General features: G+C 44.3%; 1 protein-coding gene and 1 pseudogene across 1 annotated transcript in view; both read right to left on the bottom strand.

Annotated features, from left to right (window-relative positions):
• Positions 1 to 19,461, bottom strand: part of GRB10 (growth factor receptor bound protein 10) — a 182,496-nt gene that overhangs the window by 82,737 nt on the left and 80,298 nt on the right. The window contains exon 3 of the mRNA XM_056137982.1: positions 14,494 to 14,584. Within this exon, the coding sequence (XP_055993957.1) occupies positions 14,494 to 14,584 (91 nt within the window). The remainder of the gene's footprint in view (positions 1 to 14,493; positions 14,585 to 19,461) is intronic.
• Positions 4,762 to 4,859, bottom strand: LOC130045558 (uncharacterized; annotated as a pseudogene).

Here is a 19,461-nt window from a genome sequence, read left to right as displayed (position 1 = left end):
TCTAGTTTCCAGCCCCATCAGAAGGGGAAAAAAGCAAAAATCAGATATACTGATCAATATTTTTTAAGTAAGTTTACCAATATTCAGGATCTTCAATAATCAGACTAAGATTTAAGGTTCAACTAGGTTTTCCCTTTTTATTTTTATTTTTTTTATTTTATTTTTTTGCTTTTTGGGTCACAACCGGTGATGTTCAGGGGTTACTCCTGGCTCTGTACTCAGGAATCACTCCTGGTGGTGCTCAGGGGACCATGTGGGATGCTGGGAATCAAACCCGGGTCAACTGCGTGCAAGGCAAATGCCCCACCTGCTGTGCTATATCACTCCAGCCCCAGTTTTCCATTTTTAAAATAGCAAAGCCAAGTATACACCCTCCCCCAAATGGAAAGACTCAGAGTTATTTGCCTACCCACTGTAAATACATTTACAACAGGTGAAAGCAACAAATGTCCATTAATGGATGAACAGACAAACGTGGTTTAGCCAGACAACAGAATTTGACTCCTTTTTGAAATTGAAAAAGATGTGCATCACAACCATGCACGCCCTGGATGAACTTAGAAGCTATTCTGTTAAGTGAAATAAGCCAGGGACTAAAATATCGTGTGGTCCCACTTCTATGAGGTCCTTAAAATAGTCACACCAAGACAGAAATAGAATGGTGGGTGCTGGAGTGGGAGAAAGGGATGGGGGAAGAGGCCCCTGCTTCAGAGGAATGAGTCTCAGTTTCGCAGTGACAGAAGCCGGGAGACAGGGACAATTGCAGGTATCTCCCATCACAAAACGTCTGCTGAAGTCTGTGTTGGATCTGTTTTATGGAAGGAGTAAGTAGAGGTAAAGGAGGAGAGGAGAAGGAAAGAAGAGAAGGAAGAGGGAAAGGAAGCGGGAGGTAGTAGTAGAAGCAGAAGCAAGGAATAGTAAGCAGCAGCAACCAGGAAAGCAGCTGAACATGTCAAGTATGTATCAAACAGGAGCACATAAGCTCTCTGGCGGGTCTGCTGGGGTGCAGACGATGTCTTCTAAGGCAGCAAGCGCCAGCCACAATGCTGCACATGGAGCTTTTTCCATGTCCAGCAGCATGTGGCCAGGCTGCGAGGGGCCCAGATGCTGAGGGGAGGCATTCTCAGGCAGTGAGGCTGGGCTGGATTTCTGTCCTGACAAATTCCTCATTGTTGGTGCTGGGGCTGTGTGACAGCTGGCCAGAGAGACAGCAGCCCTCGGGGGAAAGGCCTGTAATGAAGGCCAGGGCAGAGCTCGGAGTCCAGTGCAGAGAGGAACCCTGGCAGTTGGACACCACCATCTACCTCCACATGACCTTCTCCACAAGACACACCACCAGCCGGGGAGCTAATGGCAGGTCATTCCGGACTCTGCTTTCAATAAGCTTGATTCAATGACTCTGTATTTAAATAGCTGCAGATTAATTACATCAATGGGGGGGGGGGAGGGAAACCACTTATTGGGCTTACTAATTTCCAGATATTGAAATTAAAAGCTAGGATCTGATGGCAAGGGATATCACCTACCATAAAATTTCCTCTGCTCTGGATTTTTCTGCTTCTGGAAGCACACAGACATTACCCATGTTTCCTTCTGTTGTTTTTATTTATTTATTTATTTTTGGTCTGGGAGTCCCACCTGGTAGTTTTCAGGGCTTATTTGTGGCTCTGTGCTCAGGGGGCCATACATGGTGTTGGGGATCAAACTCAAGTGAGCCACATGCAAAGTAAACACCTACACCCCACAGTACTATTGCTCTGGCCCCTCCTCAGGTCTTTAAGACTATTTCTATACTGCGCCATAAGCACAAAAAGCCATTTTCCACTCCCTAAACATTAGAGTGTGACAGGCAAGGACCTGGGACCTACTAAGTGACCAAATAAGCGATATTCAAAGCAGATTCAGCTGTGCAATCTGTCTCTGTGCAACCTCTGTCTGTACTGGGGGGGCGGTTACCGGGTAAATCCTAAGAAACACAGCTACAAAACAGCACACAAAAAAGGCAAAAGATTAACTGCATCTTTCTTATGTCCCCCTTAGCAATTTAATGTTTCCTGTCAGCCTTCTGAATTCAATCCCTAAATACTCTATTACATCAGGTAGAAACCTGGATGTGAGAAGCTACATAAATAACTTGTCGTTCTGGAAGGTTCTCATTTTCCATCAACCTGAAAAAATATTAGTCCAAGAACACTGGAATTGAAGAGGGAAAATTCTGCTGAAGTCCAAAATTCTGCCACTTGCTGGCACTGTGCTCCCAGAAAGGCAACATTTTACAAGTAAATGAGACACCAGGAGCCTTTATTTACCCATTCAACATTAACACTCCATGGTTTCATGAATTTAATTCCATAAATTTAAAATCCATTCATGCGGGCAATCTTTTTTCTTCACTCAGAACAACGACATATCTGAGATGTTAAAAGCTCAGAAAAGAATCTCTGCTACCTGAATGCAATGAAGTCTTAGGTAGTAAGCTTTGGACATGGGTCACACTGCTAAATATAAAGAAGCAGGGAAAGACAGAGAAGTTCTTTTACTATCTCTGGAAAAATAATCACCCCCTACAAAGAAATCATAATGTGTACTGGGACAGTGGCCTGAGATGACCACCTCCTGTCAGAAACCGAGTATGTTCCTTAAGGGAAAGGACACTTGCAGCCCTCGACTGTGTGCTGTGAGGGGTCAGAGAGGTACAGCAGGTGAGTGGCAGGACACCACACATGCAGCGTGAGTCTTTAGATGAAAGCAACCCTGGTAGTGTCTGGGAAATGCAGAAACAGAAAAGTATCCCAGAGGATAGAACTGTCCCCGGATAGTTTTGCTCAGTGGTTGGCAGGAGGATTTTAAAACAAGATGTCTGTTTACAGGCAAAACAGTCAAGGAATGGGCATTCAACTCTCTGAAGAGCCCAATTTCTAATATATCAGGATGTGAAAAGTCATTCCAGGAGAAAAGTAGTAAGCTATTCCAAGAAATGGCACATCTCCCAGAACTGAGGTGCCGGGGGAGAGAAGCTGGCTTTCCAGGATACAGGGCCATGGGGTGTAGCCAGAGAAACCAGGCACTGGATGAGACAAGAGAAGCCAGGAGTCTAGACCTGCCTCATCTTATTCAGAAGAGGCTTCAGTTTAAGCTCTGGTCCTTATCAGGAGCTACCCAGAAGCCACAGCTCTGGGCTGAGCTGCTGGGAGAGCCCCAACCAGCCCCACCCAAACGACAGGAAGGGCAGCCCAAGCAGAGTGGCACCTCTGAACAGTGGCCTGGAAGGAGATGCCTGAGACAGTTACTCAGACGCTGGTCTGGAGGGACATGCTAGTGTTCTAGGAACGAGGCCAGAAGGACATCTGCAGGGGCCCAGGGGGCAGGGGGGAGGCGATCTCAGATTTCCAAAGATTCAGTTATGCTCCACCTATGAACAGCCAGGATCAACAACAGCTGCCGTTTCTCAGGTCCCCACCAAGCATCAGTTCCACCACAAAGCCCACAGCTTAAGCCATTTAGAATCTTTTGACTGAACTAACCAAATGGGAAGCTCCACAGATTCAGCGATGCAGCTGTGGGACACTCAGCACCGAACCGTGGACCCGGGTACAGCCAACTCCACAGTGCCACACGACGCTACTCCCCTGTAACATGTTCTTTTAACTTTCTCTTTACAGACCATTCTTTGTCAACAAACTAGTTTCTAGAAGAGTGGGAGTTTCAACTTGTTCACATTTACTCTATCTCCTCACCTCATGCCTCGAATGCAACAGGTACATTAGCAGCAGGCACAGAAGATGAAGATACTGGCCTCCACAAATCAGTCAAGTTGCAAAATGTTCCAGATAGGCAGTGAGGCCAAGTTCTTAAATTTTGTAGAATTGTCAGGTTCCAGTCTTTTTCTGTTCTCTTTTTAAAAAATTTTTGTTAGTGAAATACCATGAGGTACAGTTTAGACTTACAAATATTTGTGCTTGGGTTTCAGTTATACAATGATCGAGTACCCATCCCTCCACCAGTGCCCATTCTCCACCACCACTAGTGCCAGTATCCCTCCCATGCCCCACTGGCCCCATCCCACCCTGCCTCTGTGGCAGGGCATTCCCTTTTGTTCTCTCTCTCCTTTTGGGTGCTGTGGTTTGCAAAAGAGGCATTGAGTGACAATTATGTTCGGTCTATAGTCTACTTTCAGCATGCACTCCCACGCTGGAAGGATCCTCCCAAGACCTTTTATTTGGTGCTCCCTTCTCTATCTGAGCTGCCTTTCCCCCCTACCATGTGTGGCTGGCCTCCAAGCCATGGAGTAAACCTCCTGGTACTTATCATGGCTATTCTTGGGTGTTAGTCTCCTATTTTGTTTATGTTCCCCAGATGAATGCAATCTTTCTCTGTCTGTCCCTCTTTTTCTAACTCATTTCAGTTGGCAAGATACTTTCCATGTAGTACCACTTGTATGTAAATTTCATGAATTCATCTTTTCTAACAGCTACATAGTACTCCATTGTGTAGATGTAAAGAAACCAAAGTTTCTTTAACCAGTCATCTGTTCTTAGGCACTCAGGTTTTTTCCAAATTCTAGCTATTGTAAACAGTGCTGCAATGAACAAACAAGTGCAGATATCACTTCAACTATACCTTTTTGCCTCTCTGGGATATATTCCTAGGAGTGGCATTGCTGGGTCAAATGGGAGCTCAATTTCTAATTTTTTGAGAATCATCCATACTGTTTCCCAAAAGGGCTGAACCATTCGGCATTCCCACCAGCAATGAAGGAGGAAATATATGGAACGCTTCACGAATTTGCGTGCCATCCTTGCGCAGGGGCCATGCTAATCTTTTCTGTTATCGTTCCAATTTTAGTATATGTGCTGCATGTGGAAGTGGGGGGCTGCTCCTCCTCCCCAGAGAGGGAGAAGTTACCCACTCACTGAGCACACCTGCCTCCCTGGGCCAGGGCGGGGCTTCCTGCTGAGCCCCATGTCAAGGAAGTGCTTTTCAGACCTTGCCACCCGTCACTGAGATGAAACGCTCTGGCTTTTGTTTCTGTACTGCTCTTTGTGGCCTTTCTTTCCAACAGTGAGCCAGACTCAGAGTTTGGTGGGTATCCGTAGACACTAGGCTGGACCTTTCCTACAGGGAGCAGGAGAGGGTGTGAAATGTTCCTGACCTCTCCTCAGACGTGGAAAACCAAACACCTCTCTGAGACATCTGCCCCTCCAGGAGGTAAGAGGATCACCTGGGAACGTCCCAACATGCAGTACGCATCTGCTCACAGCTAGGGCAAGACTGCTGAGAGGCCTGGAGTGAGGACAGACCCACGGCATTAGCCATAGCAGGCAGAGCGAACTGATAGCGTGGAAACGCCTTCAGAAGCCCGCTCTGCCCTGACGGGCCGAGGGCCGTATGGCAACTTTTCCACATGGAAAATCTCTAGCAATATACTTTTCTTGGTGAAGAAATTTTAAATTATGTTAAGGAAAAGAAGGTAATTTAGGTTAAAACAAAACCCACATTAGATTTTAAAAGCTATGATATTCCTGTCTTGTACCTCAGGGAATCCTTTTATTACTGATCTTAATGAAATTATTTACATTACTGACACTAATAAGAGACCAACATGTCACTTATAAAAACTGCTGTGTCCTTTGAGCCTCAGGCATGTGCCTGGAGCAGCCTAAATAAGCAAGAGCTATTTCTTAAACAAACGAATGAATGAATGAATGAATAGAAAACTAGAGAGCAAGATGCTGATAAGCAAATGTACCAAAACAGGATCGCTGGTGCTCCCTCTCCTGTACATGAGCATTCACAGGGAATGTGCAACACGACTGCAGTCCAACTGATGACCAACCATGGGGAGAGTGGAGAGGCTGGGAGTAATTCTGGGAGTGGAGAGGAGAGGAAAGGAGGAGAGGGGAGGGGAGAGGAGAAGGGAGGAGAGGGGAGGAGAGGGGAGGGGAGGGGGGAGGGGGAAGGAGGGAGAGGGTTGGGTGGAGTTCTGGAGCTGAGAGGAGAGGGCTGGAGAGGGTGGAATTCTGGGAGTGGAGAGGAGAGGAAAGGAGAAAAGAGAGGGGGAGAGATAGGGAGGGGACAGGTGAGGGAGGTGGGAGGGAGGAAGGGAAGGGGGGAGGGGAAGGGCTGGGTGGAGTTCTGGAGTTGAATGGAGAGTGTAGCCGAGAAAGCAAGACTTTGGAGTGGTTGCAGCTTGGAACACTATGAAATTTGGAACTTGGCACAAGTCCTGCCCTGAATGAAGTCAGGAAGGTGAGGTGTGGGAAGAAGCAGATGGAGCGTGGCTGGTTCCCATTCTCAAAAAGACCTGAAGGGTCAGTGGCAAAGAACCCAGGGATAGGGAGTCACACCCAAGCCGCGTGGTGACAGCAAGGATCCCACTAAGCGGCTGTTTTCAGACAAAAAAATTCAGTTCTGAGAGCCAAATTCTCAGTGTGAACCTGAAAATTCCAGTCTGGAAAGAAAAGTTTGGATAACACAGGAAGAGAGCCCCTCCAGCTGTTTCCTATTCTTAAGGCAGAACGTGTATTACAAACTACATTTGTATGTAAAGAATTACAGATATTTTTTCCTCCCAGATTCTTGAAACTCAACTGTAATAATAGACATTTTGACATGGGAGAGACGGGGGTTATCCTAATGTTCACTCACTCCACCCGCTGAGGACATTTGAGAAGACTGAAGAAAAAGAACCAGAACAAAACAATCTTTTTCCCCTTTCTTTGTCTTGGAGCCACACCCAGGGGTTCTCGGGGGTCACTCTTGGCGGGGCTCAAAGGACCACATGTGGTACTGGGGATTGAATCGCGGTTTGACGTACCATGGCAGCGCCCATGCACTATACTATGGTTCCAGCCCCCAGAACAATCTGTCCGGATTCATTTCAACTTCCCTAACAGCTGGCATTCTTTACTAATTTTGATCTTTTCCAGTTGGCAAACAGACTGTACAATAGTATACTAAAATAGTTCTATTCCACTCTATACTCTGTTCTCTACTCTCACAATATTACCAGAAAGAAACACGTTCACTAAACACACTTCTGCAGTCACAACTGAAGCTGACAAGTGACTGTAGTTTAGAGAAAATGCTAAAGGCAGAGAAAAGTGAAGCTGGGTTTGAAGCACCGTCAGGCCCAGGGTCGGACGGATATCCTGGGTCCCAAGGCCAAGTAGAGAGCTGCTGTCTCTGTGGGACCCCAGCGGCTCCCCAGGATTCCAAGTCCAGGGCAATGTTCTGAAAAGATTTGACCATGTGATACATGCCTTTTCTACACAAATGTAGCCATGAAGATATTCACAGGCAAAGACCCTGGCAACTTGCATATGTGGACTTAGAGCTTCAGCGCCTTTACTCACCAATTCTCCTCTAAGAGGCATGGGCTCAGCTGGTAAGGAAAAGTAAAACTTCTAAAATTCACAGAAACCTTACCTAAAATCTCCTGTCCCCAAAATACTGTCAATTAAGCTAAATGTGGAATCACAAAATTTTTGACTAATTCCACTGTTTAGCATGCATCTGAAAGAATTAAAAGCAGAACTCCCAGATATGTGTGTTCACCCATGTAACTGCAACAACAGTCACAATAACCCGGAGTGGAAGAAACCAAGGCCGATAGGCAGAGTGAGGAACAGAGCATGCTACATCTGCAGAGTATTATCCAGTCACGAAGTGCAGTCTGATATATGCTACAGCTATAATGAAGACTGAAAACATACTACGTAAAATAAGCCACATACGAAAGAAAAATAGTCTATGATTCCATTTACATGTAACTAAGAAAGACAAATTCATAGAGACAGAGAGTAGAACAGAGGTTACCGGAAGCTTGGATATTATTGCTCAATGGGCAAAGCATCTTTATTCAGCAGGATAAAAACATTTTTTTTCCCAAATACTACATACTGATGATAATTATAGAATACTGTGAATGAAATTAATTTCTAAATTATGTACATAAAGTGGTTAAAATTGTAACTTTATATTATGCATATTTTACCACAATAAAAATATTTTTTTAATGTCAAGAGTAACCCCAGCTATTATAAAGTTACACACTTGCAAAGGAACATGCATCCCTTCCTACAGTGTATACTAAAAAATGTGTGAGGCATTTTAGCAACTGTCACGTAAAATAAACTGCTTACATTAGGGACTAGATTTCTTTAAAAAAAAATAATGGAGAGCAATAAATCCTCTTTGCCAGACAGAACAGGTCAAGGAAAGTCACAGCTAATCTTGTATTTTATGTATCAGATCCCTTGCAAAGAACCAGGCCATTCTAAATCAGGTGCACAATGCAAACCTGCAGCTTAAACAGCTGACAAATGAGAACGCAACAAAGATCAGCATTTTTCTTTCTAGTCCCAAGGTATCTTGTCTAGAAGATCCCCAACAAGGATTGTGGCTGAGCACAGGCCAGTAGGGCAAGGCCCAGGGAGGCAGGGAGTTGTGTCCACAGGGGACCCATAGGTACCTACGGGCCACGGAGATTCTGGCCTGGACAGTGAAACAACTTTCAACTTATAAGCCTTTGTATGGCCTAGCAACTTCTCATAATGCTAAGTAATCTAGCTAAACTTACTCACAGGTGACTTTTCAATTTTCATCTTTACTATAAGCAGGATGGATTTCTTTTTGTAGATTGTACCTGCTTCCTATAGTATATGAGTAGGACTGGATTTTAAATCTTGGTATCACACTCTATCTGCTAGCTTGAAGACTTGCCCTGATTTAAAACACTTTTATCTGTGCAGATTTCTGATTTGAATAATCAAATCTTTTGCTTCTGAGCAGAAATTTTATTTCTTCCTTGTAATATCTGCTCCTTACCTTGTCTGATACACTAGGCTACAATTCCTAGTGACAGATGGCAGTCTGGAAGAATTTCTAATTTTTGTGTACATGACTAAAACTTCCCCCATTATGTTTGATGATGGCGACCATACATTTTTTTTAAATTTTTAAAAAATTTTTTATTAGTGAGACATCATGAGGTACAGTTGTAGACTTACAAATTTTTGTGCTTGGGTTTCAATTATACAATGATCAAATACCCATCCCTCCACAAGTGCCCATTTCCCACCACCATGGATCCCAGTATCCCTCCCACCCCCCATTCCCCCCATCCCACCCTGCCTCTATGGCAGGGCATTCCCTTTTGTTCTCTCTCTCTTATTGGGTGTTGTGGTTTGCAAAAGAGGCAATGGATGACAATCATGTTTTGTCTATAGTCTACTTTCAGCATGCTTCTCCCATCCTGGGAGGATCCTCCCAACACTCTTTATTTGGTGTTTCCTTCTCTATCTGAACTCCCTTTTCCCCTAGCATGTGTGGTTGGCCCTGGAAAAAACCTGAGTGCCTGAGAACAGATGACTGGTTAAAGAAACTTTGGTACATTTACACAATGGAGTACTATGTAGCTGTTAGAAAAGACGAAGTCATGAAATTTACATACAAGTGGTACTACATGGAAAGTATCATGTTAAGCGAAATGACTCAGAAAGAAAGGGATGGATAGACATAGAAAGATTGCATTCATCTGGAGAACATAAAATGACCATACATTTTTGACAAATACACTTATGCCAGTTAAGAAGTTTAATTTTAGTTCAGGCTAAGAACTTTGTTACTTTTTTTGGTATTATTATTTTTGGGGAGCCATAGCACAGCAGTAGGGTGTTTGCCTTGCGCGCAGCTGGCCCACCGAGCTGGGTTTGATTCCTCCACCCCTCTTGGAGAGCCCGGCAAGCTTCCGAGAGTATCTCGCCCACATGGCAAAGCCTGGCAAGCTACCCATGACGTACTCAATATGCCAAAACACAGAAACAACAAGTCTCACGATGGAGATGTTACTGGGCCCGCTTGAGCAAATCATTGAACAAAAGGAGGACAGTGCATTCTTTTTTTTTTTTTTTTGTATTAAATCTGGAGTTCTGACCTCTGTCGATGATCAAGAATTAGGGACACTGTCTCGGTTGCCAAGGCATCGAAAATCAGATGGGCTGGACATCTAATGCGATTTGAAGACTAGACTAGAGCCGTTACTGACTGGATTCCATGGGACGTCAAAAGATCACATGGCCGACCACCTACAAGTTGGTCAGACTTCTTTGTCAAGACCCTGAAAGGTTTGAGGCTCTTCCTGTTTCAGGAGAGAGGAGATGCCACTGGGCCACACTAGCACACAACAGGGATGAATGGAGACGTTACTGGCGCCCACTCAAGTAAATTGATGATTAATGGGATGTCAAGTGATCAAGTGATTAAGTGTATTATATGGACAATGACTATATTAAATGCTCTTATGTCTGATAAGATAAACATTTTTATTCCCTATTATCTGTCTGGGTTGTTTTGCCAGTTTGTTTATGAACTCATCTATAAATAATATCCTGGATGTTTCCAGTTTGGGTAATTGAAAAGCTTCTATAAACAACAATGAGTGGAATTTTATGTGGACCTAAGTTTTCAATTTCACTGGGCCAAAGCCAAGGAGTCTGATTGCTGAAGCACCAGGTGGGGAGGAGGGTGATCAGTGTGGAAAGCAGCCTCCCTGCCGAACACCCCACGGTAACAAGTCCCCGTCACACATGGCTCAGCACACTGTGGTGCCACTGGGTTCTTATATTCTGGCAGTACTGACTCATTTCCCTCCTATCTCCACACTGACGGGCAGCAGGAGCGCAGTTTTCCTGTTCTGTCTTGTCAGCACTCTCGTGTGAGTTGTCCGTGAGCCTCTTCTCCCTGTGGTTTCTCCCTGCTTGCTGCAGCTGACTGGATCAAGGATGGCTCTGGAGTTATTTTTTCCCAATGTACTGAAATTTTATCAGTTCAATAATTTCGGATCATACTTTTTATAATTATTTCCTTGTACATTTCTTATTTCATTTTTGCTTTTGTAATTTTATTCTTTTAAGATTTAGAAATTGTCTTAAATGTCGTATTTAACATTATGTAATCTTTAACTGACAGTAAATTCCTTTTATATTCAATTCTAAATAATTAACGTTTTCATTATTATTTCCTCTTTAACCCATGAGTGAAATAAGGATGAATTTGAAAATTTCCACACGTGTTTACATGTTTTGTTTTGACTTTTTCTGCTGACTTCTGATTTAATCACACTAGGTCAAAGAACATGGCTTGCATGAAGTGGATTGCTTAAAATTACTGCAACCTTCTGTACACAGGCAACATTTTTAAAAGTTACACTGATTTTAGAAAACAATAAAAAATCTCTGCTAGGTATGAGAGTCTCTTCACTACTGGAAGCTGTTAAGACTATAAATATACCTGGCTTTAAATCTTTATCTACTAGGTTGAAGCATAAAGATTATAGAGATACTAGTTTAGTAAATTATAGTCAAATATTCTGAATACTTAATTACACATTTTTCTAAGATGTTTTGTCAAAGTACACATTTTCCCCAAGTTATTTTACATTTTATTTCTAAGTGGCGATGATTTAACCTCTCAGTGAATCACTCCCATCTTCAAATTATACATAGTCTGGGTATCCTATTATTCTAAGTCAACCTTATCTGAACGATTCATATGGAATAAAGCTCAAGACATTATATTCATTATTTTGCACACTTTCATTTCTTAAAACTTCACCTCATATTCACATTTCTTCTTCCTAAAGTAAAACTTTCAATAATCACCTTAGTGAGAATTTCTGTTAACATATTTTCTCAATTCTTTAAAGTTTTCTTTAGCTTCCCCTGGTAAGTGATATGCTGGTATAAAGTTCTAATGAACAGTTGTTCTGACTTTGGAACACCAGCATTACCAAGCATTCTGGCATTTGCCGAGCTAACGCCAGTTCCCAGTTCAGTGACTGTTACTATGGTAAGAAATCTGTTTTCTCCCTTCAGATTTCCTCTTTGTTGTTTTCTTGACCCAAGCTAAATGCCTTTAAATGTGGATTGACTTTCATTTTTCCTTTCAGTTTTTTGGGCACAGTTTGGGTGCGTGTCTTTCTTCAGTATTGGTCAATTCTCTGTCAGCATCTCCTCCAAACAACCCCCTTTAATTCCATCCATCCTCCTCTCCTCTTGATTATGTAAGTGTGTGTATCTAATGCCTTGTCTGTATTTTTCCACTTCTCTCTATGCTGTGGCCAAGGAGCTCGAGTCATTATACTGAATCTAGCTTTTTTCCCCCCTCAAAATGCCAGTAACAACATCATAGAAATGTCGATATCCACCATTTCTAGGGGACTCTTTCTCACTTCACCTGTTGCTACTACTTCCTATTATTTCTCACCTTCCTCTATGAACATTACTGCTCCATTCATCCCCTTGAGCAACACACACACACACACACACACACACACACACACTCTGGACTCCTAAGTCTTTGAACTGATTTTTTACCAAATATGGACTCAATGGTCCCCTGCTGGTACTGGTAGCTCCACTACCCAGGAGGAGAGTACTTAAAGCAAGTGGGTGCATTGCCTTGAGGGCTTATTTGGGAATGTTGTGCTTTGTTCTTCCTTCCCACCATCCTCCAGTTGCCCCTCAAGTGAGGTGGACAGGCTGCTGTCTCACTGAAATCTGAAAGACTGAGCCAGGGCCAGGTGACCCAGATGGGTGAGTCCCAGCTGTGTCAACTATCCCCAGTGCCTGGCCATGGGTACACAGATACTATTCCCCAGTGTCCTCAGGAGCAAAGGGGCATTACTCCAGCTCCTGGGTAGACCCAGTCAGTAAGACCCTACTCTGAGTTGCCAACCACTGTCGGACTTTTGGTCTACAGCCTTGGGGGGAAAGGAAGCAGCCACTATTTGTTACCTCGGGGCGAAGACTATGTCCGTGGAGTTATAAGTGCTGGAGGGAAGGCAGCTGGCATCATACACATCAAGTACCAATTGGAACAGACTTCGGTGTGAAGACTGTTCACGCATTCCGTCAAGCCCTGTTTATGTGCTGATCTACCTTCGATACCCACTTCAATTTCCTGTCTAACAGAGAACACCTCACTCAATCACTTTTGTCTAATAAATAGCATGCCCCATCTTCTGTACCCCAAATCTCCCCCAGTAACACTACTTGGGTTTCACATCTAGGGAATATCTGAACATACAACATAAAGAAAGAGATGAACTTCCTAAAGGACTTTCATTGCAATTTTTCCCTTCTGATTAAAAGTACTAAAATACAAAAGTATTAACAAATCTTCATATGAACACCAATGCCCCAAACTTAAATTATTTTAGTTTTTAAAGAGGTCATTTATAAGCAGTAATGTATAGGAAGTTTAAGTTTTCTTTTGTTTCTATTGCAGTCACACCTGGAGGTGTTCCGGGCTTACTTCTGGTTTTGTGCTCAGGAATCATTCCTCGCAATGCCATACACGATACCAAGGGTCAAAACTGTCTCAGTCACATGCAAGGTAAGTGCCCTAATTGCTGCACTATCTCTCCAGCCCTAAGTTTAAGTTTCATAAGTTTTAAAGTCAGTTAATAAGAAACCGGTTTTCTTTCCCTTGTCTCATAGTATTGAAAGCTTTTGAATACGGAAACCCCTGGCTCATGAACATTCCACATCTTCAAAGATGACTGCTCTTGGTTAGACTCCCAGGGGTTAGTTTTTGGTTTCTGTCTTTTTGATTTTGGGCCACACCCAGTAATGCTCAAGGCAGTGCTTCCTTCTGGCTCTGCGCCCAGGAATCACTCAGGGGACCATGTGGGATGCCAGGGATTGTACCCAGGTTGGCCACATGCAAGGCCAATCTGGGTACCCACTGTATTATTGTTCCAGCCTCTTCCCAGGTTTTATTTTTATTAAATGTCATTCTCTTAGTCACTAAACCATTTTAAAAGTCTGATTATTCTAACTCCTTTTACTTTTGTTACATAAACTCTCTAGTAACCCAAACATTCAGTCACCCAGTCACCTCTGGTTCTGTCTCTTAGCCCATTTCCTTTCCTTCCCTACAGTTCTCCGAGCACTGCCAGCACAAAACCAGGAGTACCCTAACAACTGCTGAGTAGAGCCCCAAAACCAACAACAAAGGGTAGACTAATTAATCAGTAGACCTAATTAATCAACCCTGGCATCCACTGGAGTCCCTGGCTTTTCTCTATTATCCTGACCTTATGAATAAATAATCGAAGGAATCCTAGAAGAGCAGTAAAATGAGGAGTAGTTTCATGCAAAATTGCTTAAGTGCAAATGGAAAAGTTCAAGTCAGGAGGTGGTGGTGGTTGGGGAGGCCAGGCCAGGAGGCGGTGGTGGTCAGTAGTCAAGGGAAGGCCATGCAAGGAGGTGGTCAGTGGTCAGGGGAGGCCACCTTGGGCAGCATCATTTCTTTTTCCTTCCTTTCTAGAATTTGTCTTCCTTAAAGGGGAACAGCAGGTCAAGGTTAGAATCTTACCAACCTCAGCCACCCAGAACAGTTTCTGGGGCTGGAGGTCCGGGCACAACTGCCTGGCTAGGTTAACAACAATGCAGTCTGCAGGGTCCTGTGCTTCCTGTCATCCCTTACCTGGATGGCTTGCCACACGGTCTGGCGGGGCTTGAGATTCTGGTCCTGTCAGGTCACCGGAAGCGGGGGGCGAGGTCTGCTCCACCTGTTCCTGAGGGAGAAAGAGAGGCAGGGGGCCTGTCAGAGAAGCATTTCATGTGTCTACACCCACCAATCCTGACAGCACTATCTCCCTCATTCTTTGTTTCAACTGACTTAGTAAATCTTTAAATGAGAGCTTCTTTAAAAGACTGTATAAGGAGAAAGTACATCACAAAGGACAGGACGCCTGGAAAGGGCAAATAAAGAAAAGTTCCTTCTATGTTTTGACTTATGTTGCTTTCCTGAATAGCATCTCAAAAGCAGTAATTCTGTACTGCTCCAGTGGCTAGAAAAAATTAGCATTCCATGATACATGTGCATTTTTTTTTCAGTAGCAGATAATCAAGCTTTAGGTAGATTCAGACCTGGTATAGAAAAATTCAAGGAATATCTGACAACTGGGCCCCCTCCACAAATTATAAAGAACTCAGTAGCCTTTCTTAAGACATACCAAAGACAATTTTAGGCAAAAGGCAAAACAGCAATACAAGTCCACAACTCTAGAAAACTACCATCATGGAATTATAAGAATTCAATGAAAAATATTTTAAAACTGTCACTGTCATCCTGTTAATCATCCATTTGCTCGAGCGGGTGCCAGTAGCATCTCCATTTGTCCCAGCCCTGAGATTTTAGCAACGTAAACTCTATGCTCTCTCTTCGCAAATGTGGCACACCAGCTGGATATTCTTGGGCATAATGGTGACACGCTTGGCATGGATGATGCAAAAGCTGGTGTCCTCAAAGAGCCCCACCAGGTATGCCTCGCACACCTCCCGCGGCGCTATGACAGTCAAGCTCTGGGAGCGCAGGTTGGTCTTGAAGTCCTGCATGATCTCGCACACCAGCCACTGGAACAGCAGCTTGCGGATGAGCAGCTTGGTGGGCTTCTGGTTGCGGTGAGTTTCGCGCATTGCCACAGTGTCGGGCCGGTAGCAGTTCGGCTTCTTCACACCACCCATGGCTGGTGCACTCTTGAGGGCTGCCTTGGTGGCCAGTTGCTTGCAGGGCGCCTTCCCGCCCCTTGACATGTGCACTGTCTGCTTAGTACAAGTCCTCTCATTCTTCCCAACTCAGCTGGAGACTCCTTCAGGGTTAGGGAAATGAGACCCATTTTTGCTACTGTTGGTGGCATATTTAGTACATCACGGGTAGCTTGCCAGGCTCTGCCGTGCGGGTGGGATACCCTCAGTAGCGTGCCAGGCTCTCTGTGGGTGGGGGGAGGGGAGAACTGGAGGCTTTGGGGACAATCTCTAATCATCCCTGCAGGTGTTCCCAGTCTACGGAATGTAAGCTCCTGGTGACCTGCCTGCTGTAAACAATTTGCACACTGATAACAAGCACCTAGCTGCATCTCCGGACAGCGCCTGGGGCATCTGTGACCTCAGGTTGATCTCCTTGAGGTGGATGGAGTGCACTTGGAGTTTGCTGAATAGCTGACAAAGCAAGACCCCATTGCATAGGGTCTGTGCCAGGTCGAACACCTGTGCCGAATCCCAAGCCATTTGATGGTTGGTGGAAAGCATCCTGTAGTGGATAAGCCATTGTGGGTGCTACTGTCACTGTTCCATGCTTAATGGTGTTGTGACTTGGCCCGGCCGGAGAAGGCGGTGACGCTGCGGCTGCCGCAGTTCTTCCTCGCCCTGCCGATGCCATTCTGTTTTAATCCCGCAAAGCAGTCGGTGATGTCCAACAGGAATCATGCGCAGATTTCCAGCAGGAATCATACGATTAGCATGCCTGGTGTGCTGAGTCGCACATCACCAGAGTGAGATGAGATAGTGAGCCAGGTTCGGGAGACCGTGAGGGGTTCAGCCAGTGTCTTGCCTCCAACTTTAAAATATGGGGCTTTAAGTACAATTGTGCTTTGAACCAAAAGTTACCAAATGGGGTAGAGATATGTCAATTTTCTCTTACATAGTAAGGAAATCATTGAATTTTGCTTTGCTTTGGGGCCAGACGCAACAGAGATCGGGGCTGACTCCTGGCTCTGCACTCAGGGATCACTCAAGTTAGGCACAGGGGACCACACAAGGTGCTGAGATGGAACTCAGGTCAGCAGTGTGCAAGGCAAATGCCCTATAACTCCGCCCACAGGAGTCATTGAATTTTTATAATGTACATCTATTATCTCTCACATTAGAAACATTTCAGAACTATCCCAAAGTATAGGGTTTGCAAGTAGATCTGTTATTATTAACATTGATAATTCACTGCCCCAAATAAAGTACTTAGTTTGGACAACCTCTTGCCTAATCTACAGGGGAAGTCTGGTTACTTCAAACTACATGTGGAGTACTTCACATTCCTCAGTGTTGGGGAGGATGATAATCTTCCTCGACCCTCCTAGGTCTATACAGCTGGAAAATAATAAAGCGATTAGTAAGAGAAAGCCAACATACAGGAAAATAGAACTTCTCATAGGGGTGACTCACAGAGGTTCTATAGTCTCCATAAAGGGGGCAATTAATTTAAGAGGGAAAAACAGAACAAAGAAATATGCCATTTTAGGGAGCAAGGGGATTTCGCACCAAGAGTCTGAAGCCTGGAGAGGACCATGTGAATGGGCCCGGGGGGGGGGGGGGGGCGGGGGGGGGCGGCTGCCCCCACTTCCTCACCACCACACAAAAGACCTGTTTCCTCTTTCCAAGGGGAGAGAAAATAAAGCAAAAAACAAAAACAAAATCATTCTTAGAGTTCTGTCTTTTAACTTACTTTCATTCTTGTCCTCGGCATGGGTTCAGAAACCTGCACTGCCTGGCTGACACGGGAGCCGTGAGCACCCTCCTAGCACCCAGCAGTTCCAGGACAGGCAGAGGCAGAGCTGCTGCCGACCACCCATCAACCTGAGAGAGTGCACGGACTCAGTGAGTGCCTGACTGCCTGATGCTCCCACCAAGAGCCTTCTCCGGAGAGAGCACTCATGGGGGTGCAGGAAACTGCCTGTATGAAGCTGGTGTGTGCCTGGTCACTGCTACATGGGCTCAGCAGGGGGTGCAGCCATGCTGATCATTCACAGCCACCCCTTAGGAGACAATGGGGCTCACTGGAAAGCATGGGGGGCGCGTGGGGAGGGTGCTCTGAGTGTTTTTCACATGCTTCCTTCTTTAAAAAGTGACTTTTTTTTTTCAATCACAAAACTCCTTGATAGTGAAGAAAACTGTAAAGAAATAAAAATATAGTATGGGAGAAAATAAACAGAAAATCTACAATCTTGGGCATAGAAAGGGCCAGGGAGGCCTGATTCAGCTGGAATAGGCTGCCCCAGAGCCTGCACAGCCATTATTCCAAACCACATTCTGCTGCTGCCACAAGAAGGATAAACAACAAACCCTGAGCAGACCCAGATGTCCCAGACATCCTCTACAATAAAGATTTTATGACCAAGTGCTTACATTTCTCAAACTCAGATAGCATCTGACCATAGGTAATGGTGCCCTAAATGCATAAAATTCACTTTACTACCTCTTGTCTCTACCCAAAGATGTTAGAAAATCACCAGATACCCACTTCTAAAACAAGCACTTGGCTACAGAATGATTAATATGCTCTGGCATGCTCTGCTCTCCAAGTGAGCTAAGCAGCCAGGAGAATGGAACTTTCTGACCATACTCTCTAAGCCGCCTTTCATGGCATGGATAAGCTGTAACCTACTCTCAGGAGAACAGGTGACAGCTGACCAGACTGGAAATAAAGCTGCTTTGTTATCAACTTTTTCTCATCGGGGTGGTTAGTCTCCCCATTGACAGAACCACTCTGTCTCTACTCCATACAAAGATGTCCAACTTTCAGGCTCTGGCATGGAATTTTGGGGAAAAAAAGTGGGGGAAATGAGGTTTATATAAAGTTCAAGTGCATATATGTTTGAATCAGACAATACAAGTAACCCTCATAAAACTGGAATCACATTCATATGACACATGAATGCATATATTCTTTTTAATTTTGCTTTTTTTGGAGGGGGCCCCTATGCAGCTGTGCCAGGGCTTCTTTCTGGTTTTGTGTTCAGTGATCACTCCTAACAATGCCAGGAATCAAACCCGGGTCCATCACATGCATGTAAGTGCCTTCCCTGCGATACTGTCTCTCCAGCCCTGTAATGTATCTTTAATTTTGCATAATGTTTTAATTTGAATTTTTAAAAAACTTTTTTACTGAGGTTCTGAAATATATCTTTCAGCTTCCCTTGACAACAAATTTTATCCGCAGGTTAGATGAGTGGGTATACTCATGACTAACCCATCAAGTGGGGAGACCACAAAATTTCTACAATCAATACACTACAAGTAAATGTACAGTAAAGATGGTTGAGAATATAAGTTCTGATTGGACAGAGAAGGGAGACTGGCTTAAAGAATATGCAGGTGAGAGGCAAGAACCTCATTCAGATAGTGAATAAATCTGAGGATCAAGCCAGTCCACAGATGCCCCTTCCAAGCCACCACAGAATTGGTGAAAACTGCTAAATTTCAGCAGGTCTTCTGCGTCCACGCCATCTTGTCTAGGTTCTGTCATTCCACAATCAATGTTTCTCTAACCAATTATTATTATAGCTGTCTGCATGGTTTGGGGAACAACTAGCGGTGCTTGGGGCTTACTCCGGCTCTGTGTTCAGAGGACCCCTGCAGTGTCAGGGATTTGAGTCGAGGTGCAAGTGCCTTGCCCCTGGACCATCTCTTTAGCACCCGAATATTAACCTTTTTCCTAAATTAAAAAAAAAAGCCCACAAATTTTGGAAATACAAAGTAAACTCCAAGTAAAATTTTGGAAACACAAATCAGATATAAGTATAAAAATAGTCTAAATCCTTTGACAGCAAGGCAACAAAATGTAATGCATGTGACACTGTTCTCATGCAGAGCTGAACATTTTAAAAGTCATTTGGGA

This window comes from Sorex fumeus, unplaced genomic scaffold (assembly GCF_029834395.1).
Source record: "Sorex fumeus unplaced genomic scaffold, SorFum_2.1 ptg000128l, whole genome shotgun sequence".
NCBI classification, from domain to species: domain Eukaryota; kingdom Metazoa; phylum Chordata; class Mammalia; order Eulipotyphla; family Soricidae; genus Sorex; species Sorex fumeus.
This window is presented reverse-complemented; position numbering and strand designations above follow the sequence as displayed.